The sequence below is a fragment of the Echiichthys vipera genome (assembly GCF_963691815.1).
Source record: "Echiichthys vipera genome assembly, chromosome: 1".
NCBI classification, from domain to species: Eukaryota; Metazoa; Chordata; class Actinopteri; order Perciformes; family Trachinidae; genus Echiichthys; species Echiichthys vipera.
In genome coordinates, this window is record NC_139826.1 from 24,465,644 (window position 1) to 24,487,659 (window position 22,016).

Below are 22,016 nucleotides of genomic sequence, written 5' to 3' on the forward strand. Positions count from 1 at the left end.
AGTTGCCTATTCACACATCCAGCAGTCACGGAGCAACATTAGTAGAAGTCAGATTTACTGAACATGACTCTCTCTACCCCACAACTCTTGAGAGAAACATCTGTCTCTTTAGCTGCTAAATGCTCCACAATGTACACTAAGGTTGATGAGAGCAGTAAGAGTAAAAAATTTGCAGTGTGGAAAGTAGAGTTTAGAGGAATTACAGAGTGACGATTCTGAGTGGGTTATTCACAGTAAGTGACGCCTTTCACATTAAAATGTTCTTTTGACCCACTGTTAATATTACAGTAAAACACTGATTAGTGCAGCTCTAAATTTGATGCAATATGATTAGAAATTAAACAATTATTTGTCACAAGGACAGGTGTCTTCTTATAAAAACAAAAAGTGTGGAAAAGCTGTGCATCATTATTGATACCCAGTATTTGGGCCTGTTTTCTTTACCAAATGCTTTACAGGTTGCAAGTCTTGGCACAACATGGAATTAAATGCATGGCTTTTAGTAATAATCCCCAAAACAAAAACCTTCCCACATACAGGAAGTTGCTCTAATAAAACCAGTCGTGTTGTTTGTTATGAATACTGATGTATTATTTGTTATACATTATATTAATACGCTGGCATTTAAGGCAAGAACTGCGGTCAATTCTAAAACCTGTACCATGGTGCTGATTTAATTCCTGAGGGACTGACTGGTAGCCTTTCTTTTTGCATTCATTTTCATTTGCATTCAGGTATGGTCTCACTCTACCAACGATTAACATTAATTTATGTAGTGTTTTTAATGTTCCATCTCTAGACAGTGTAATAACACTTAGAATAGCTGCAGCATTGACGGATGAAAGACAGTTATATTAATGTCTGTGCTTGAGAAGGATCACTGAAGGGTCAGTTCTCCACCGTCTTTAGTTTAGACTGTGGGCGGGCCAGGAGGATATTTCCTCTGAGATCTGAGACCATCGCAGGCTGGCTGTTGGGGGACCAGAGATTTGGAAACAGGCAATGCGGAGATCAATTAAACCTTTAAAATGAATTCCAAATCGCAGAGGCTGCCAGTGCAAAGATGATAAAACAGGAGTTATATGATTGTCATTTACTGTAATCTCTGTTGCTTACCAGCAATATTTTGCACTGGCTGAAGCAGAAGCAGAATTAGATGAAAGCATGACTCACCTTCTCTATGTCGCTGTAAGAGAAGTACAGCTTTATCACAACAGTGTTTCTGGACTGAAACACAGTTGAACCTGTCCCTTCACCTGCGATGTGTCAAGTTGGGAAAAAACAAGTGTACTTAAGAGAGGTGGGAGAGGAGCCATCTGTGTTAAGCTGTTACAAAATGCTAATTTTCAAAGAACAACTTTTCATGGGAGTATGTGAGAATGCAACATGATGAGGTGGAGAAATGTCACTGTGAGTTGTTGGGTTAAAAAAAAAAAACCTACTTTGCATGCTTTTAACGCGGGCTGTTTTCAAAGCATGCTTTTGGTGAAGGATGCTATTAAGACCACCTCCACTCACTTGAGCTTCAAGCCTTTAATAAGGGTACTCAGTTCTCCTGGTTAAGGGTCCAGGGTGGTGCTATATAATAACTTATAGTGGCAAATATATATATATATACAGTTTATTCTCAAATGCTCCACCTTGTGTGTCTGATTTTGTTCTTCCTCTGTTCAGTAATGCTGATTTACCACAAAGTCCTGTTGCCTCTAATTTATTGCTTACAACGTACAGACGACTAGATTTGAATCCAAATCTTATTGTGTTATTTATGTTTACTATATGTAATTTTTATTATTATTACTATAACTGTTATTATTATTATTATTATTATTATTATTCGTATTATGTGACCAAGGGGAACAGCATATACACTATAATGTATTGTACACCTCAGTGAAATACACATGTAATATGCGCTGTGTAGCATGAACACCTAAGGGATAGAGAAGGTCATGCCTTGTGCTATCAGTCCATATACTGTGTAGCTACCCAGTCATGGAGGTATGTGAGTAATGCTGCATTTCAGCATTTATATATATATATATATATATATATATATATATATATATATTCTTTTCTTCAATTGGTGAATCTGAACAACGGTTAACTCTTGAACTATAGTGACAGGACACCATCTTTTTCTCTTTTCTTGTTATACTTGTAGCATGTATTACAGAAGAAGAGAGGGGAAAGAGGTTGTTTTTTTTCTCCAACACTCTCATTGGGCCCCCCCCCCCTCCAGGGCCAAGCCCGGGATAACTGTGGTGCCCCCCCTCCCCTTACCAGTGTGCCTGTCCAATATCAGAAGTTTGTGATAGTACCTGGTACCTGGTACTTTTTTGGTACCACCTCCATCGAGGTTCCAGCAAGCTGGTCCATTACTAGAAGCTGGAGTTAAAAAACTGACTGGCGAGTGTCTGGTTGAAGATGATGTCATGTTAGTTTCACACAGCCTCCCTTTGGCAATCAGTTGAGAATCTCGCCTATACTCAGGGGGTATTATCTAGACTGAAAATCAAATAGAGAAGAGCAATTGGTGCAAAAGCTCAGTTGAGTTAAGTCGAGCCAAACCATGCAGTGGAAATGAGGCATTAGAGTCGTTAAGGCTGAGCGATGTGGTTGAAATATAAAGATATAAAAAAGAGGATTTTTTTAAGCTATATCAATTTACATGCAGGGGTTCTGCTGTCATGTATTACATCTCATAAAGGTCTTCAGTCGTTTTTGTTAGTTTATAATTAAAATTTGCACAATGTGTTTACGTCATCACGTGACGATTCCTGTGAAGGTTTATAAATAATATTATTGAATTAACACTTGTTGCCTTCTTTGCTGTCAAAGTCTTTACTGTACAATGTTGAGAGGACTAAGACTTGAGCAATCTTTTTGTTATGCATTTAACAAAAAATCTGTCTTGTTTAAAGATATAATTGTATTGAAGTGAGATTACACTATTTTTTTAAGCAAGAGTCATATCACATAACTTTCTCTAAAATGAGAAAACTCGAAAAGAAGCTCAAAGGTCAATGTGAAGTTGTTATTCAGATGCGCACTTGCTCTGCAGGAAATGCATTTGGAAAAAATGGAAAATGCGACTGTGGCAATATGCGGGGGATTTTCTGCAATATTGTCAAAACTGCCGTGAATGTGATTTTTTTTTATTTTTTACACTTGATCTCTGTTGGCTGACAGATTCTTTGATATCAAGTTGTAGAAACAACATTGTGTCTTGAATTTGGATGATGGGACCTGTTTTTGTATTCAACGTCAAGGTCTTCTCCTCCCTCTCAGTCGGTGTCAGACTGAATATACAATGACTGTTTGACTGCACCACAGCGTTTGATATTGTGGCTTCATGCTCCGCTCTCATTATTTTGGATAATAAAATAAAATAATAATTTGTATAATGACATTATAACTGAAGAGAAATAGCAAGCCGTCTGCAGTAATTGGAGAGTATTTACAGGCAGTAAAATCTGTAGAACAAAGAATTAAAAACTTGTTTTTAAACGGTTGCCTGACGTTGAGGTCATCAAGGGATCTGCATCTGATTCAAATGATATGCGCTCTCAGTTTTAGTTTGTAGTTAAATACCTGTGACTTCTACAGTAGCTGTCTAAAGTGTCTGTCTATGAAATAATGAGGAGCCTTTTTGTTCTGCATATCTGTGAGAGTTCAGTTAGGATACAAGTTATCTCTAAATTATTGAGGCAAAACACAGAAATTAATTTCATTTGGCTTACTAAAATATATATATATATATATTATATGACATATATATGACATTCCTACATACCTCAGATCTTTAGAGACCCAATAAATAATGTAAACAACATTAAATATTGCTTTTAAACACAAGTATTTATAATGATAACCAGCCTTACTGATTTATGTCCTTCTTTTAAATCATGTTTTATGTGTATATACTGCACATATGCTGTTACATATCTCCCCATACATTGAGTCTCTAAAAACCTTATAAAATGTATTTAAATGACACAAAAAAAAGATTTTTAATGACTTAAACATACAGACTAGAATGTTTTGTACCAGGCCTTAAATAGGTTTAATTATGCTGTGAAAAACGGCCAATTTAATTAATGCGGTCCAGGGCTCCTGACTGCGGTCGCGAACAGGAGTTGCATTTTGCATTTTGCAACCAAAATTTGAGAGTATGCGACTGAATTTTCCACCCAGTCGAGTGTGAGAAGGATAGGGAATCGTCGCTAGATAATCACTGCGGTCAAGTGAGCTGTCATTCACTTCTCCATAGTCAAACAAGCTGCCCCGATATATGTAGTGCGCCCGTATTGTGAACTGCTCAGAGTGAGCTGACATGAAGGATAAACACTTTTGTGTCGTTCTTTCTCACTCTGCAGTATAAAACTCTTACCTGATGAGAGGAGATGAAGTATCAACTTTACATGAACACACCACGTGAAATAATCAAATAATAATAATAATAAGAATTACTTTATTAATCCTGCAACGGGAAATTCAAGCCGACCGCCCCAAATCGCAGTAAAAAATTATCCACAACCAGGGCATATACAGGATAAATATGCATTAATTGCGCAACATTCACAGAACTTTTCACTGTGGAATTTTTAAATAAAACGCTTTTGGATATACTGTATACTTTACAGCAAAAACTTAACATTATATTAAAAACATTTCCAACGTTTCCAATCACTTATTCTGAATGTATGGTATATTTTTTTAACAGTGTTCTGTCATGACAGCGATGTCTGTCGGTTTACCTTCTATATTGCATCTTCAAAAGTGCACATTAAAATGTGACACTGAATTTGAAACAGCACATTGTAATTTCTGCATCTTTTGTCAAAGTATTTATTATTAATACAGTGAAAATTAGTAGAAATGTGAATATTTGGTTACCATGTTGATTTACGGTGTGTGCCCCGAAAATTTCTGGTTACACCACAAAAAAATTTCAGTAGGGGGCCACAGTGCTCCAAGTGAAAAAAGTTAGTCTGGAGCCCTGGGGGTCAACGAGAAATTGCTCTAATATGAAACCTGCCCCTAGTGGCCACTCAGCAAACTGCAATTTTTTGACACTTCCTTACTGGATCAACCAGGAAATCGCAGGGGCTTGGTTTTGATGCTGTATTGTTGCACAACAACATCTACAAAGGGCCCTAGCGCGTCATGCGATACACTGCTGCCACTGGCCAGCCGTAATAAGGGCAATATGTATATCTTAAACCAAGATGGCTGACAGCCGGCCAAAGACATAGAGCAGCTCAGACTCATCTTGCCAATCCTAGTAGGTATTTATCAGTTTTTTTAAAGGAAATTATGGTTCATCATCTGTCCACTAACTTGAAGATCATGAATCAATTGCTATATTTCACTGCAATTCACTGCAAACTTTGCTGTCCTTCAAAATACTTATCTACATATCACCAGAAATGTATTTGTTTGTTATTAGACTATAACTTGCTGTTTTTGTAATAAAAACAATATTATGTGCAGATTAGTTCCGTTATGTGAATCGAGACATTTTGTGCTGTGTGATAGAAAGGCCTACAGGGAAATACCCTCTGAGTGAAGTGAGGATGATGCTAATGACAGTGATGATGAATAGCTGCCAGAAAAAGAAGGATTAGCAAATGCTAGCAGTAGTGATAGTTGAGCTGAGGGAGCTGATACATTGGAGCATGTTAAAATACTGTGTGTGAATACTGGTGAATTAGTTTAACATCATTAAAAATATTGTTTTATTTTATTTATTTTTTTAATTATCATTTTATTCTTTGGTTTGTTGAAATTCTTCAGTTTAAAACTCAAAAGCAGGCTGTCCAGTTGAGTTGATGTGAAAAATGAATGACACTCATTGAAAAATGCACAGTAAAAATATTTATTTCATTCAGCTGAGGTTGTCGTAAATGTATGAAAGGGTTTAGAATTAAAAACTAGAAAACCCACATGTCCATTTGACAGTTTGCAGCATCTGTTATGAGTAAAGATTGCTCATCTGTAGTATATATATTTTTAATCATTTTCTCAAAAAAATAATACAATGGCCAAATGCGACCGTCTTTGCTCCCAGCAAAAAATAGATTTTAGAGTATAGAGAGGCAGGTATAAAGATCAGGCCTAAACCAGTTTCATCAAATGTCTACTACACCTGTACCGACGTAAGTTATCATTGCATGGAAGTGGAGTTATCTCTGAGGAGGTGAAAATGATAATGATTAGTTTCTGAAATTCTAAATATTTTCCTCTCCACAGACAGTGGTAGAGCGGATGGATATACCGTATATAAATCGATAACATCTTTCGTTTATCTTTAGTTTCATCACGTTGAGCTATCTTTTATGGGATCAAATTTAATAATTAAACATGTGCTACTGGGTCTCTAACAAGAAAGTCCATGTATAACCTGGAGGTTGATTGTTCTCTTTAAGGAACTTCTTTTGTTAAGCGTCTTTGTTTGGTCTCCAGCGATTTATTTTTTTCAGCTTGTACATACAGCCTTTCATGTGCATGTCTGCCTCTCCTCTGTGACTATGCGAGTAGTCAGCTCTCTCACACACACACACACACACACACACACACACACACACACACACACACACACACACACACATACACACTAGGTTTTGCCTTAGGTATTGGGCTGAGCTTTACTTGAGTTAGCACCAAGGTTAGTTGACCGAATGTGTACTCAAGAGGAAACCACCACCAAACAACAAGGTTACAGTAAATCTCATGACCTGCTCCATGAGAAACAAGTCATGTGACATATTTTGTGATTATTTGAACGCATTACAGTGAGGTTGTACTAGCATGTTTGTCAATCATCTACACTTATGTGCACCCCTGAAACAATACACCATGTTACCCTGTCCAAAAACACCAACATGCATGCCCTAAACGCATCTTTAGGGATTCACCGCTGAAGAAACTGTCTCTGTAGGCTTAAATCATCACCACCACAGCAGTGAAATGAATGGGCCTTCAGGCGTACTTGCCAGGATTGAAAGACTTTCAGAACTTTTATCCTGTCTTTAGTCTTATCACAGCATTCAAGAGCTAAGACACTTCCCCTCTGCGACACAGCAGTGAAACTCTATCAACTTTGTGTTGAATGTGAGGAGTGAAGTTATTCTGCCTCAGGCCCGTGCCATTTGCTGTGCACTGTTCTCTCAAGGCGGCTGTTGGTTGACTTTTTGATTTGTTAATGTCTCACTTTTTTTTTTTAAATACAGCTATGTCATTATGGTCTTATGTAATTACTGAAGCTGGGCATACACTGAACGATTATGGAAATCTTGATGTTTTATTCCACCTCATACTGTACAAGTAAATTGTCTGTGATGAAAAGCCAAAGCTCAGGACTTATGTGCTCACACTGTTTATGTAAAATAAAACTAACTGTCAGTAAAGATTTGTTTGAAAGCTCCAAGGCAGGTAGATGTTTGTTTGCTGGTGGAGGTGGCAGAGGACTGTAACATTATTATACCAATGTTTTACAGTAACCGTAACCTCTGACACCATTTAGCATGATTTACTGCTGTACTGTAAATATCTTACAGATGGAAAACACCAGCTTTATTTACACTGCATGCCAAACAACGCCCAATGAGCCTGAAATTCAGTCGGACTCAAAAATTAGTCGTGCGGCTCAAAAATCGTGTTAGAAAGAGGCTCAAATTGTACATGAGTATGCCACTGCTAAAGTTGTCATGACAGCCAAAATGCATACATTATCATATATGTTTTCTATGCTTTCGCAAAATGTTAGTTACTTATTGCCTCAGAGACCTTGGTTCTTTCTCCGTTGGTTCTTTGAGGTTTCTTGGTTCATGTTCATTACTCGCCATTTAATTTCAGGTCTGAGGTTTTTTTTTAAAGAATCTGTTTTCATTTATTAGCGTTAACTGTTTTCTGAAACTTGAGAGACATTTAATTCAAAATACCTTCAACAAAAAACAGCAGAAAACACAGCTAAGATAAAGAGTATTAATTAAAAGGAGAAGCCGTTCTTATCACTCCTCTCCCAGCTTGTATTTCATTTTACTAAGAAACCAAAACTGTTAATTATGTCAAAACTGTCTCTTTATTATTGTTGTATAGTCTCAATATACTGCAGGGGTCTGATGCCTTCTATTTTGATTAAAGGACAGATGATACCAGCACCAATTTTCATTATATGTAATTTCCTGCTGATTATGACATTCTAATTAACACAATGCAATTATTATCTGTCACATGGGATTGAGTTGCACTCTTTTCAGTGGTGTAAACGATAATGAACTTCATTATTTCTTGTCTCTTTTTCTCTTTACTCTGTTTGCAGTTGTATGCATGTAAGCGTGCTTCTATATACCCACACCTTACAGTCTTTGCCCCTCATCTCCGTAAACATTGAATTAAATTCCAGATTTTTCTCAATTTCACTGGGTTGCCACAACCAGCGTCTCACCCACACCCCCATATTTTCACACATCATAGATATCACTGTGCTGTTCAATAACACTAAAGCTCTGCAATATTCAGACCTGACAGCGGCACAGCATATATATTGAATTTTCCAACAGCTGGATTATCATAATAATGTTCCAACAGGTACTAGAACTCAATGACATGGCTGTATTAAGTATGGAGTGTGGGGCTGTTATATATAAATCTGCATCTGTTACTTTTACCAAATGAGTTCACACAATGCTGATTAAGAGATAAATCGCTGCCAGAGGAAGTGTTGTAAATGGTATATGGACTACATTTAAATAGCGCCTTTCTAGTCTCAAGCACTTTACCACAGAAGCTAGCATTTATGCACTTACGAGTGAACGGGGTTCTGCCTCCAACATTGTATCCCGTTCTCTTTATACATCCATGTGTGTGCCTTGAGTCTGTGGAATCATCTTTGCACATGGGTGAAGTGCTTAATGCATTTGACTTCAACTATCCAGAGCTACAGATTTGAGAAAGAGTGGGGAGAGATCTGAATTTACAAACAAATAAGCTGTTAAAACGTATAACCACTGAAAGCTTTACAAGATGGTTATTTAACTATTAATTTCATTTTTATTTTTTTTATTACAGCCTTTAGTCTCTCTGCCGTGTTTGCACTTGCAGACTGAAGTTTTAAGGTGTTGTAAATTTGTATAACTGCCTTAATAAAGAGTCCGCATAGCAACGGAGCATCAGCTTAGAGTATGGCGGAAGCTAAGAAGCCTCCAAGAAAAAAAAGGAACTCGATATTCAGAGGAGGGATTACAGTTAAAAATAGAAAGCAGCATACATAATAAGCTAGCGTCAACAGTGCTTTGTCATTACTTTCACTGCCAGAGGGGGAGGGAAAAGTTCCACACCCCAGCTTTGAATAAAAAACCGGGAAAATATTTTACACTGTTAACGTTTTAATTACAGTGCAAAAAAAGAGATTCAGAGGTACAGACTGCAATCGTGCAAGTGCAGCTTGCAATCTATTGTATGCCATTCATTTTAATTTATTTATTTTATTTGTATGTAAATCCTCGCCTGTGGAACTGTTAAGCACACTCAGAAGTTTGCCTGACATGTATTAAAACCTTTTGGAAGCAGGACAGAATATATAAAAGATGCCACTAGTGTTTTAAGAAGTCTGGACATGAAGTGAGTTTTTGAACGAGGACCACAAGCCGTAATATACTGTGTGTCACACTAGACATGTGTTTGTTAGATGTCTCTCTGCTGTTGGTGCTGCTCAGCTATAAAATGAGTCAGGGCTACACTCATTTTGAACCCTTCAGGTTTGAGCCTGTAAAAACACTCAGAGAGAAAAGTACACTTAATCCAGAAATGATCACACATCACCTCTTGGTTAACTGTTAAAGGAAACTTGTGTTTGGCGCTTTAGCGATAACTCTAGGAAAATTAATTTCACTTTCTCTTCTTCGTGTAGGTTAAAGAGCAAGGTCAGCTGCTGGTAGGGATTAGGTATTTTGTTTCAAGGACACCAGAGCTGTGCGTCAAGTGTATGAAAGGAACTCTGGCGTTTCTGTTGAAGGACAGCCAATCAGTCTCTGGAAATAAATATCAGGCCACCCTTCACCTGCTAACATACATTACAGCATAAGGGAAAGCAGCATTTATCACAGTGATTATATTATCACCATCATTATTCCACATCCTTTAAATGTCACCTTACGCACAACCTCATCGGTAGCTCGAGAAGCTGTGGCTTAGACAAATATTCATGCTATTTGTCTTCCTGTGCCTCCTAGAGACTCCAGGGAGGGGAGAGGACAGTCAGGCGGACACATCATTCTCCGACTCGACGTTGTTCGCTCACTGGGGTCAGGAGCTCAGCCCAGACAACCGGCGTGTGGCATTGAAGATGTTCCAGTACTATGGATATAACGGCTACCTCAGTGATCGTCTCTCTTTAGACCGACCGATACCAGACCTCAGGCCTGATGGGTAAGACTGCAGGTAGAATGGTGCTCAAACACTGTCATTTTAGAATATCAGTCTATAATAGCTACAGTAATGTTGATATAGAACTACAGTATAAGGTATGATCTGTCTGAGTAAATTGTTTATTTTGCTGTCGTTTTCTGATGCATCTGAATTATTGATTAAAACTGAGTTATGTGTCCAAATGTTGTGCTGCAAGAGTGGCTATTTGATTATCTGAAAGCAGAATTTTCTTCCTTACCCCTTGCAAAGAAATAGTTGGAGAACTATATATGACAACACACTGTGGTTCCAACAATATTCATAATTCCTCTATCACAGAATTTGTCATTTTGTATTGCAATAGTGGTATTTTATGATAATCCAGGAAATGAACACCTGAACAATTAGGTACTATGCTGCATTGATGAAAAAAATGATTAAAGAGTCTACCGCCGTGCTGCAGGCACTGTGACTGGGAGGCTGTGCTTTAGGTTCAATGCTAATATCAGTATGCTAACATGCTCACAATGACAAAGCTTATATGATGATGTTAAGCGGGCATAATGTGGATTTCGCATGTTAGTATGATTACATTTGTTAATTTGCAATAACCACAAAGTTTAATGGAGGCGGATGGGAGGGTTATTGCAGATTTGGTCATAAACCAAAATATTGGACCAGCTGAAATTTTGACCTAATGATGGTGCTAAATGAACACTCTTAGGGGAATCACCTAAGTGATAACAATTTATCCTGAGGGGGACTGGGCACATGCAATACAATCCATTCAGCAGTTGTTGAGACATTTCACTCAAAAATGTGAATCTCATGGTGGCACTAGATCACCAAAGTCAGTAGGATTCATCCTCTGAGGAAAATGTCTGGACAAAATTGAATGGCAATCCATCCAACAGTTGTTGAGATACTTCAGCCTGGACCCAAGTGGTGCTCCGACTGGCCGACAGACATTTCCATGACTACAGTTCTGTACTGACAGATCAATCAGTTCACACCCAGAGATATTAAAGCCACAACAGTTTAAACAGTAGGGCAAACTATCTGACAGTTAACACATTAACTTTTTTATCAGTGCTTCAACTTTAACTATATAGATTAATCTTCCTTTTTTTCTCTGTTACTCCATATGGCTATAAAATGGTACAACATTGTGAGACATGCTCATTATAATTTCCCAGCCCAAGGTTACTGTTCTATTGACAGAAAATCAAAATAGTATATATATATATAAATATATATATATATATATATATATATATATATATATATATATATATATATACGTATACCTCTGAGGACAATTTACTTTTCAGTTATGAACAAAGAAACCCAGGAGGCACTTGCCAGGCTGAAAAACACATTTTGGTTCTCTCAAAAACAAAGTGCCTCTAATTGAAAACCAATCTGCCTAGAGGCAGTTGTGGGCTTGATTAAGGGGTAACTCTTACTATACCAATATCTGTCTCCCTACGGCCATTTGAAGGTGGCAGGAGAAGTACATGTTTCCACCTGTAAATTAAAGTAAAGGGACACATGCATTTTCAAAGCCATATGTAATTATTTGCTCGCTGTGGGCACTTTAAGTCCTGGACAAAAAGCAATCCTGCAAAGTCAATACACCAACAAATTTACAGGGAAGTGCTCATACCACATCGGTTGGCTGTGACTCAGTTTTCAGCACAACTTTTACGTTCACGTTTTACAGGGGAACACAAGGTCGCATCCTGATGTGAAAGTTTACACAGCTCAAAGGACTTCAGGGAATTTTCTCCACTGCTCTTTACTCCGTTGAGACCATTCTCACTCATACTGGCACTGTACACTCATCCAAAACTCTTCTGAGGGATTCCTTAATCACACAATTTCTGCAAACATTTCTCAAATGTAGTGACCGAGCATAACCATTCTATTACAAGGATGGGATATTGGTAAATTTGACAGACAAGACTCTGTAACAGGTAAGATGTTGTAATTCTCTGCAAAAAATCTATTTAGAATCAAATGAAATGGCCGTGTATAGTGTTATAGGGAGATTGCCACAGATTTTTGTTGCTCCAACACATATACTGTTATTGATAATTGTCTTGTAACAAATTTGTGTCAAAAAGAAAACATCAGAAAGCATTAGGATCAGGATTTGAATTTCAAAAACCTTCATTTAAACTTAAAGGGACATTGCCCTAAGTGCTATTGTTGCATTTTCTACAGCTTCTTACTGGAAACAGGCATCTGTTTTCTCCTGGGAGAGGGGGCCAGACTTCTCAATCACAATTAAAATTGCTGTGGTGGTGGAAAATTGTTTTTTAATAGGGAAAGAGAAAGGATTGATTGATTTCACACCTTACCACACGACCAATTATTTATTCCTCCTAAATGAATCAAACTGCAGTGCAGGTGCACCACTATTGCAGTATCACTTTAATTCTTACATTTCAAAAAAACCTGCTGGACATGAACTGGTGCCAGTTCCTACATTTATACCTTGATTCATGAAAACAGGGTCCTGATGTAGTCTGCCAAGTAGCTGGGTTGGCATGAAATCTGCCATTACACTGCTCTGTAGGAATCAATGTCAAATCTGTATGTTAATTTGTTAGACAAAGTCTTAACATTGTCTCACCAACGGCTTTTTTATTTTTCCTCTACAGGTGCAGAAACCTCACTTATCCTTTAAACCTCCCCCAAGTGAGCATTGTGTTCATTTTTGTGAATGAAGCCTTCTCTGTCATCCTGCGGTCCATTCACTCTGCTATTAACAGGACGCCCTCCCACCTTCTGAAAGAGATCATTCTGGTGGACGACAACAGCAATAATAGTAAGCAGCATCATTTTATAATGCAGTAATTGACCTCTTGTTAAACCCTCCACCCAAACAGCTATTTCTTAATATGATGAAGTGGTGTGCATGGGGCTGTTGTTAGAGAGATATTCAGAGATACTGCATTTAAAGAGTTTGGGGGTTTGCTTTTATAGTATTTCCAAAAGCAGAAACACAAGAGTGAAAGTGTATGAAGAGATTAAACTGTGTGTTTAAGCTCCTCTGTAAACTGCCATTTATACCATTATCATATAAAAAAAAATAGACGTTATAAGTACCCTGTTTTTTCCCCACTGATATCAGACTATAGACTACTCTTAGCAGCTCTGCCCTGCTCATTATTGGATTTCGGAAAGTTAAACAACCCCAGCCAATGCTTCTGGGGGAACATACTAACACAACTGTTAGTCCTCATCCTAAAGGCCTTTCCTCTTGCAACTTTAAAAGTAGAAACACACGTGTAAGCTAAGCAGCCAAACAATTATATTAGAAATATTACATTTTCCTAATTGTAATAACAGTACTAACTACCTTTACAGTGCAAGACAAGAAAAACACTAGCTATCATGTATGTAGCCATCAAGTGCGTATTTAATATTAAAGACCCTTTATACAAGATTTTTGTTTATAACGTGACAGCTGGAAAAATGGAAAGTTCAGCAAACTCATGAAGCTAACATTAGATCAACTATCTAGCTAATGTTCCAGTCCTACAATCTACCTGCAAAAGATTTCAATTAAACCGACAAAATTTGCAGTTGCTGGCTAGCAATGAGAAGTTGCTTTTGTCTGAAATAAGGATTTTTCAAAATGTAATGAGAATTTCGACTGTAAATCTGCCACTGTTATCAGTGAACATTGTATAGTGCCACATGCAGATGCTAGAACGTGGCAATGCGTGAATGTGGCAAATAGTGTAAAGCGCCTTGAGTTGTCCGAAGACTAAAAAGGTGCTATATGAGTCTAATTAGTTTACATATCATTGCCTCATGCATGGAGACATCAGTACAGTATATGTGATATTTATTGCACCTCTGGCCCCCAGACTCCTTTAATGTTTTTAATAGGGGCTGTGTTCACCGAATAACACTAATTAGCCGCAAAGCCAGGAAATATGCCCAGAGGCAGATAACAATCCAGTAAGATGATGAAATGTTTACATATCTTGTCTGCATTTGCAACCCTAATTCTTCCATCTGCATGCATTGGATGTAGTGCAAACAGTGTCAGGTCGAAAAGATATCAAGTATATGCTGACAATGTGTATCTGCAGTGAACTCTGTTCATTTGTCATTTCTAAGGTGACTGATGTGTCAGATCGCTGACGGGTGACTTTAGTCTGCCATGCAAGGCACAGGCAATAGACTTAAAGTCACCTGTGAAAAGGGGACGTGTTAATTTACTGTGTAAGACTTGACTACATTACAAAGGCAGAAAGCAGGCTATAAAAAGGTAATGATACGGTGCCAAGGTCATTTATAGGCAATTCACTTTTAAATAGGCAGTGGTGCTGGTAACAAGGAGTGAGGCAGCCATTAGGGGCAATCAACATGGGAAATACTGGCATTGGGAGAAATAGGTTTACCAAAGTCAATAATACAAAATGTAGCGTTGCCTGTAGCCCGATGCAACAGAATATAGATCACTGTGTTTATCTTGATAACTTATCTCAACACGCTGGGATAAGAATGATGACTCTCCACTATTATTGACCAGAAAGTTGTATATAACCAAAGTTATCTATTATCTGAATGTAGAGCTACCTTCTCCTAGCACATTATTGGATTATCACATCAGATCCTATAAACATTCATATTTCATCATGTAATTGAGAGCAGGGGAGCAGTTGCCTTCAGCTTCTTCAGGGACCCAAGTCACGCATTGACATTTTGCTGATGGCATTTCGCCCTGTTTGCCTGAGCACTCTGTCACACTGCGTCTGATAGGCCTGGTGTTATCATTATCACCACGACTGTGAATCTTATCTGTGCTAAATGTCGTTAGCCGGTTGACCTGTGATGCTGCTGAGATTGTTGGAGGGGTCATCGTCCACAGCTAACCTCCGAGGCATCCAGAGCTTTACATTAGTCATCCACCACTGTCACAGCTCACCTCCGAGAGGCATTAGCATGCAGGAGGATGTGTAGCCATCAAAGGAGAGAAGGGCAAATTGACCTGGCTGATTCCTCCTTAATTGGATAATGTCCCAATGCTGTGACCCAAGAAATGCTTCTCTTTCTAAGAGTGGGGTTTTGAGAAGGGCTCACTCATTAGACAGAGGACTTATGATTCCATACTTAAACTTAAATGATTATACCAAGGTGTCTTCTATATATAAAAGGGTGAAGGATTGAGCCCAGCATTGGATACAAGACTGGTAAAATGTTGGAGGAAGAGCGAGAATCACTTGGATATTTTAAACACAGATTTTAACAGCCACAGAATTGTGTAGTGAGAAATTGCCAAGTGGTGTAGTGCAAATTACACAGCTACTGTGAGATTTGTATCCATGCTGATTTGCCATCTGCTGTGCAAGCAATAACCCTGTGTGGTGACAAACATGCATGAAGAGAACATACAGTACTCAAGGCTTAGACAGACAAGCTCAGTTCAAACCAGAAACCAGTGGAAAAAAAGGATCTAAGCACATTTTAGTCATCTAGAGCGAGCAATAATTTACTATTAATATGTAAAAGAAGGCAATTTGAGAAGAGTCTTTGACAAATCGACCCTATTGCGACAATCAAAACACTTCACATCTTTTATTGCAGACTGAAAACTCACCTGCTCAGACTGTACCTTTGCCCATGAATCAATAGATTCAAATCATATATATATTTATATATATATATAAAGCAGAACAGTCAGCTCACAGAGTAGAAGGTGGAGAGAGAGACAGAGGCAGAAATATCTGCGAATGAAGATAATGAAGTCTTTCTTTTTGACACATCAGAGGTATTTACCTCACTTTTTACTTCACTAAACTCATATGAATTCATAAATTTGATTGATTTTCAGATTGAGATTGTTAATACAAATATAATCATAATAAACAAATGCATTAACGTTGTATTATTTTAGCTTAAAATTAGATATTAGAACTTCCGGCCGCGACATTAAGGTGATGTACACATTAATGCATCAATAGTTATGATACAATAATATTATATTCATTACTCTAAAATGGACGGTTCTGCATCATGAATACTTTTACTTTTGGTACTTAAAGTATATTTTGATGCTGATGCTTTTGTTATTTTACTCGAGAACATTTTTGAATACAGGACTTTTACTTGTGACAGAGTATTTCTACTAGGGATCAACCGATATCAATATTTTAAGGGCCGAAACTGATTTTTTTTCATCAGCCTTAGTCGTTGACCGATACGGACTGACGATTTTCTTGAGCCGATATTTTGAGCCGATACTACTTTTGCTCCCTCAATTTACATCATAAAAATTACATAATGATGTTAACAAATGTTACAAGTCTCAATTTTAAAAAGGGAACATTTATTGAACTTAAAAAAAGCATCTCCAGCAACACGGAGCTGCCTGTGGACGCCTGTCTGTAAATAATGCCAATGCGGGCTGCTTCGAACGCCGATACCAATACACCTAAAAAACACAAATATCGGCTGGCCAATATATCGGTCTATGACTAATTTCTACACTGTAGTATTGCTACTTTTACTCAAGAAAAATATTTGAGTACATCTTCCACCCCTGGTTCAGACCATAGACTGTATATTAAGATGGACGACGTGTGTCTCCACTTCCTCCTACTCTACAGAAGTGAAGCCAAAATATCCCAGATATGGGCGCTGCCATGTTGTAATTTCTGAGCCACTCTGCACGGTAGTAATCGGGCGGTGGAGCCCTAAAGTCCTGTCCATCCAACCACCCAACTAATCTCAAAGCTCTCGATCTGGATGTTACACCCTGTTTTCCTAGCATCAAATAGCTAATTAAAACTGAACTTATTAAATGAACACTAAAAGAAACTGAATGATAAGAAATACAAAAAATCACAGAAATCGTCTTTAGGAAGAATTTATTTGACATGTACTTTGACTTTGTTGTTTGTGTTTGGCCCATGTCCCATCCACTAACAGCCAGCCACCAGAGGGTGATCCACAAGTTTTGGCTTAACTTTTGGGGATCTGACAAGCTGTCGACCTTTATATACAGTCTATGGTTCAGACATACTGTATATAGCCACAGTAGAATTATGGAGCAGCAACAGGTTGTAGATCAAAGGAAATAGTTACTCAAATCCCGTTCATTAATCAAATGTCCTTTGACTGCTTATGCACAGAACTATATGACATAATTGAATTCTCTGCACACATAAAGAAAAGCCAATGTCTATCTAAGTATAGGATCGAGGTGAACTACATTGCATTTTCACCATTTTGCAGCTCACCATTAGCCTTGCTTTTTATCTTTTGTGCAAACCTTTGAACATTTTGAATATGATACTGGATTAACTGCCTGACTGCACAGTGATGTTAGAAACCTGTTTGCTTGTTGTTCCAGTCCAACTCCATCTCAAAGCCCATTACTTTCCAGCAGAGCTTCAGTATCCTGAAAGATTGATGACTGTTGGCCATCAGCCATTCCTGGTGTAATGAACTGTGCTTTATTATGATTTGTATGAGGCCTAACACATCATCTTTTCTATTTTTCAATTCACACACACATCAGAATGTCTTAATTATTGATGGATTAAAAATTATAACAAATACAGTAATCTGGTGGAATGTCACCAACAGCTGCTCGCATGAGTAAGTAGCTTTCCTTTAGCCATAATTAAGAGTCCAGAGTGAAGAAATGTTTCTGTTACTCATGCTAAAGAGTGAATTAGTACAAGTGAGTGTTTCTCAGCCCTGGCTTTGATGATTCAGAGTCCCTCTGCTTCAAGCTCTGGATATCTACTCAAGGTTGTTGTTGCATGTTGTGTTTATAGTGTGAGTATTATTCTTCTCTTGGGGATTTTTCTCTGAGTTTCCTAGACCAGCAGCATACATTATAATAAGTAAAACCATCTCATTCTGATATATTTTTCTGATATATTTGAATTAATTTTCCCAGCTGGCTCATGAGGTCAGTTCTTGCCTGAGGAACAGTTTAGACAAATTGAGATAATTTAACAAATTCCAGAGTTAATAAAATAAACTGTAACTTGAAGTTAACCTGTGAAATGTATGACCATTAGAAGCTCCATGCGGCAATGCTTTTTTAAGCAGGTTATTTTTGCACAACAAATGTACAGTAAACATAGCTCTGTCAGTAGTAAACTCCACAGCTGTATCGACGTTCTTGGCATGAAGAATCAAACTGGTGCTCCTTCAGTAATGTATTGACTCATAACTCATTCATAATGTACACATACCATTTAGATTTTTCAACGTCCCTTTGTGTTGCATTATTTTCTCTTATTTCAGACTAACTTTAACTTTTTATTGAACCACACCATAGAGACAGTACCATAAGCAGTCTGTCTGTCTACAGTAGATACTTTTATATGTGAATCTATCTCCTGTGGCAATATTGTTGCTGTGCATACCAGTAAATTAAAAGAAAAACTATATAGACAACACATCAGCATTCCACATATGGGCGAAGATAATTACTGCTTTTTCAGCCTCTGAAGGGATTGCTGATGAAAAGATATGAGGTGAAATAATCCCTATTATATACTTATGCTATTGAATTATATATTTATGTTGTGGATGCGCTGATTGATATGTGCTGTGAGTCTACTTCATCTACAGCGAAAAAGTGGCAGGTGTTTGCAAAGTAGGAGAAAATGGGCTGCTGAAAAATATTTAGAAATGACAGTCACGTTCAAATCAGTGCTGAAGCAGGATTTTTTGTGATGGAACAGTTGGAAAAGTTGTGCGTGTGGAACAAAACCACTGCTTTAATCATATTTTTGTGCCGTTGATCAAAGATATAGACATAAACTTTAACAATGCAGCCAGTGCCTTTATAAACTTCATGATCAGAATTACTTACTCTAACTTTTTTTCCAGTTTTGTTGGTTTGGAAAATCAAACGTTTTTTGTTCGTTTGTTTTTACTTTATAAATCAAAACCCTTCCTCTAAAGAATCCAGACATAGCATGGTTTCACAGCATCCGCTTTCTGTCTTCTTGCAACCCTTTTTTATTCCCTTCAAACTTTAAAGCTACTGGTGTTTAAAAGTGATATAGCGAGAACACAGCCAAAGGTGATTTATACAAGGTATGATGAAACACGGTGCTGATGAAAGTCTTATTTTTGTTGTTTTTCTCTCTGACTATCTGACATTTCACAGCCACCTCCAAGGGTGGCCTTTTCTATAGAAACGGTCATCAGTCTTAGCTTGATATTTTTCTTGTTGACCCACAAGTAGAAGCTCTAATACATTGCAATAATCTATTGTATTTTTGAAAACAAGCACAGAAACTAGTGCAGTGCCTGTTCAATAAATGTCTGTTGGGAACTGGACGATTGCTTGGCCTTCAGTATTGCCTCGTGCAGCATTCTCAAGAACCGCTTACTAAAACAAATTCACACTCAACACTGTGTTTCCCTGGGTCTTGAGCAATACAACTGCCATGACAAAGTTGCATTCCCAAGCAATGCTAAAGTATACAAAGAGTTGGATGAAACCGCCAAAAAAATCTATTGCATGTTCTCTGGTAATTCAATAAATAAATAGTCTATATGAAATGACCACATGGAAAAGACAAATATACAATAATTGAATATAAAATATTGAGAATTTTCTAATTTTATTAAGAACTTAGTACAAAGTATTCTAAATATTTCACATCAGATTTTCTAAAAATTTAGTAGTTAGTTCTAGTTGTTGGCGGTTTAGACGATGTAAATGTGTATCCCGATATCTCGATATATGATTTCATCACAATATGATTCCATTGTTAGACAATGAATGATCTTATCGACTTATCGTCCAGCCCTAGGTAAACGCATCAGTTGCTAACAGCTAGCTATTTGGGACCAGGCTATTTCAGGGAACAGAACTGTTAATTCTAAAAGTCACATTGCTGATGCTAAAAATGTCTGTGTTTGCCACAATGTAACATCTCCGGTCTCTCTTTCTTCATCTGTTCTTGAATTTACTGTAGCGAGCGAACTTTACCCATTGTGCCCTTAAGCTGTGGTTGATGGGGTCCCCTCTCAATGTATTACACATTGTGTACTTATATTTACTTTAAATATGTCCTGCAGAACTAAAGAGCTTGCACTCGACACTGCGCTTCAGCAATACACCCGCCAAGTGTGAAGTCGACTGGGTGAATGGTTGTTGAGAAAAATAAAGGACAGAGATACATACAGAGACTGCTTCAGTTTTAGTTAGATATAGTGCTACCACTCATAACTTGTGGGGAGAACTGTGATTATTTTCATATAAGTAGAAATGACTCTTTCATTCCTGCAGGATATGACTCATAAAATATATAGCTTAGGTAATAACAGAAGTAAACTAAGAAGCCAACAATAAACCGCATGGACTTCTCCTCTGTTGTTTTGAAAGACGTCAATATTGCAATTTCCCGTTATGACTGGTAAGCCCCCTGGAGGTCTGCAGTGCCGGCTCAAGCTGCTGCCTCTTTGGTCCAGTGTTCAAAGCAGTGAAGCTATGAGTACTCTTGGCCTCCTACCAATGAAATACTGCTCACTGGAGGAGGACACGACAGCGTCTTGTGGGTGGAAGTTTGCTCACAAGCACTTTACTCACCTATCTCATACGGGATCTTCAAAAAGTTCAGCTATTGATGCGAAATTCATGTGTGTATGTTTTGTAGATGAGCTAAAGGAGAAGCTGCAGGATTTTGTGTCTGAGACAAACAGCCATCGTCCAGGATTCATCAAGTTGGTGCGTCATGCCAAGCAGGAGGGTCTGATTCGGTCGAGAGTGAGCGGGTGGAGGGCTGCCACTGCCCCAGTTGTTGCCCTGTTTGATGCCCACGTCGAGTTCAACGTTGGCTGGTGAGTCACCCGCAACAAGTGCAGCATGAGTTTAGCACAGCTCAACACAAGAGTGCTGGTTACTGAGTCATATCACTGTGTGTGGGTTTAAAGAAAATGGTTTAATTTAAAAACAAAGCCTGTTGCTTAGCCAAGGTACTTACATTACATACTCCAGCGGATAACTCTGCACTCTGTCTAACTGTGTACTTGGTCCTGACTCTGCCATGAGAAACTTTTACTATTATTGAGCTGGATTTTACAAACAGAAAAGCATGTTTAGTAACCTTTGGACAGAGCCAGGCTAGCTGTTCCCCCTCATTGTCTGGGGGGGTATTAGCTTAGCTAGGCTAAGCTAATAGCTGTAGCTCATCTTCTCTTCTAACTCTTAACAAGAAAGCTAATCAGTGTATTTCCCAAAATATATCTATAAATTAAGATGTTTATATGACATTCTTTTAAATAAATTATCTGATGACAAAAACATCATACACTGTCTTGTCATACATGAATGTAGAGGAGGAGAATGCATTACTTTGATCCCTTTTGCCACATGCACATGAAATGTATTATGTGGTTCTTGTGTAGTATTTGCACATTTTAATGCTTCATATTTTGATTATAAAAATCCATCAACATATCAGATAGGAAACTGATGGCTTGTCAGACTAGTAAATTGGATTGAATTAATCTTGAAATTGTGAAATTGGTTTTAAGAAAGTGCCCTTCTATGAAAAGTATGATCACCAAGCTAATGGAGAACGCCTGTCAAAATAAATAAAAAT

At 37.8% G+C, this 22,016-nt stretch overlaps 1 protein-coding gene across 1 annotated transcript in view; it reads left to right on the forward strand.

The window, feature by feature from the left end:
* Window positions 1-22,016, forward strand: part of galnt18b (UDP-N-acetyl-alpha-D-galactosamine:polypeptide N-acetylgalactosaminyltransferase 18b) — an 83,795-nt gene that overhangs the window by 24,124 nt on the left and 37,655 nt on the right. Inside the window, exons 2-4 of the mRNA XM_083918956.1 lie at window positions 10,239-10,434; window positions 13,080-13,246; window positions 21,069-21,252. Coding sequence (XP_083775082.1) covers window positions 10,239-10,434; window positions 13,080-13,246; window positions 21,069-21,252 — 547 coding nt within the window. The remainder of the gene's footprint in view (window positions 1-10,238; window positions 10,435-13,079; window positions 13,247-21,068; window positions 21,253-22,016) is intronic.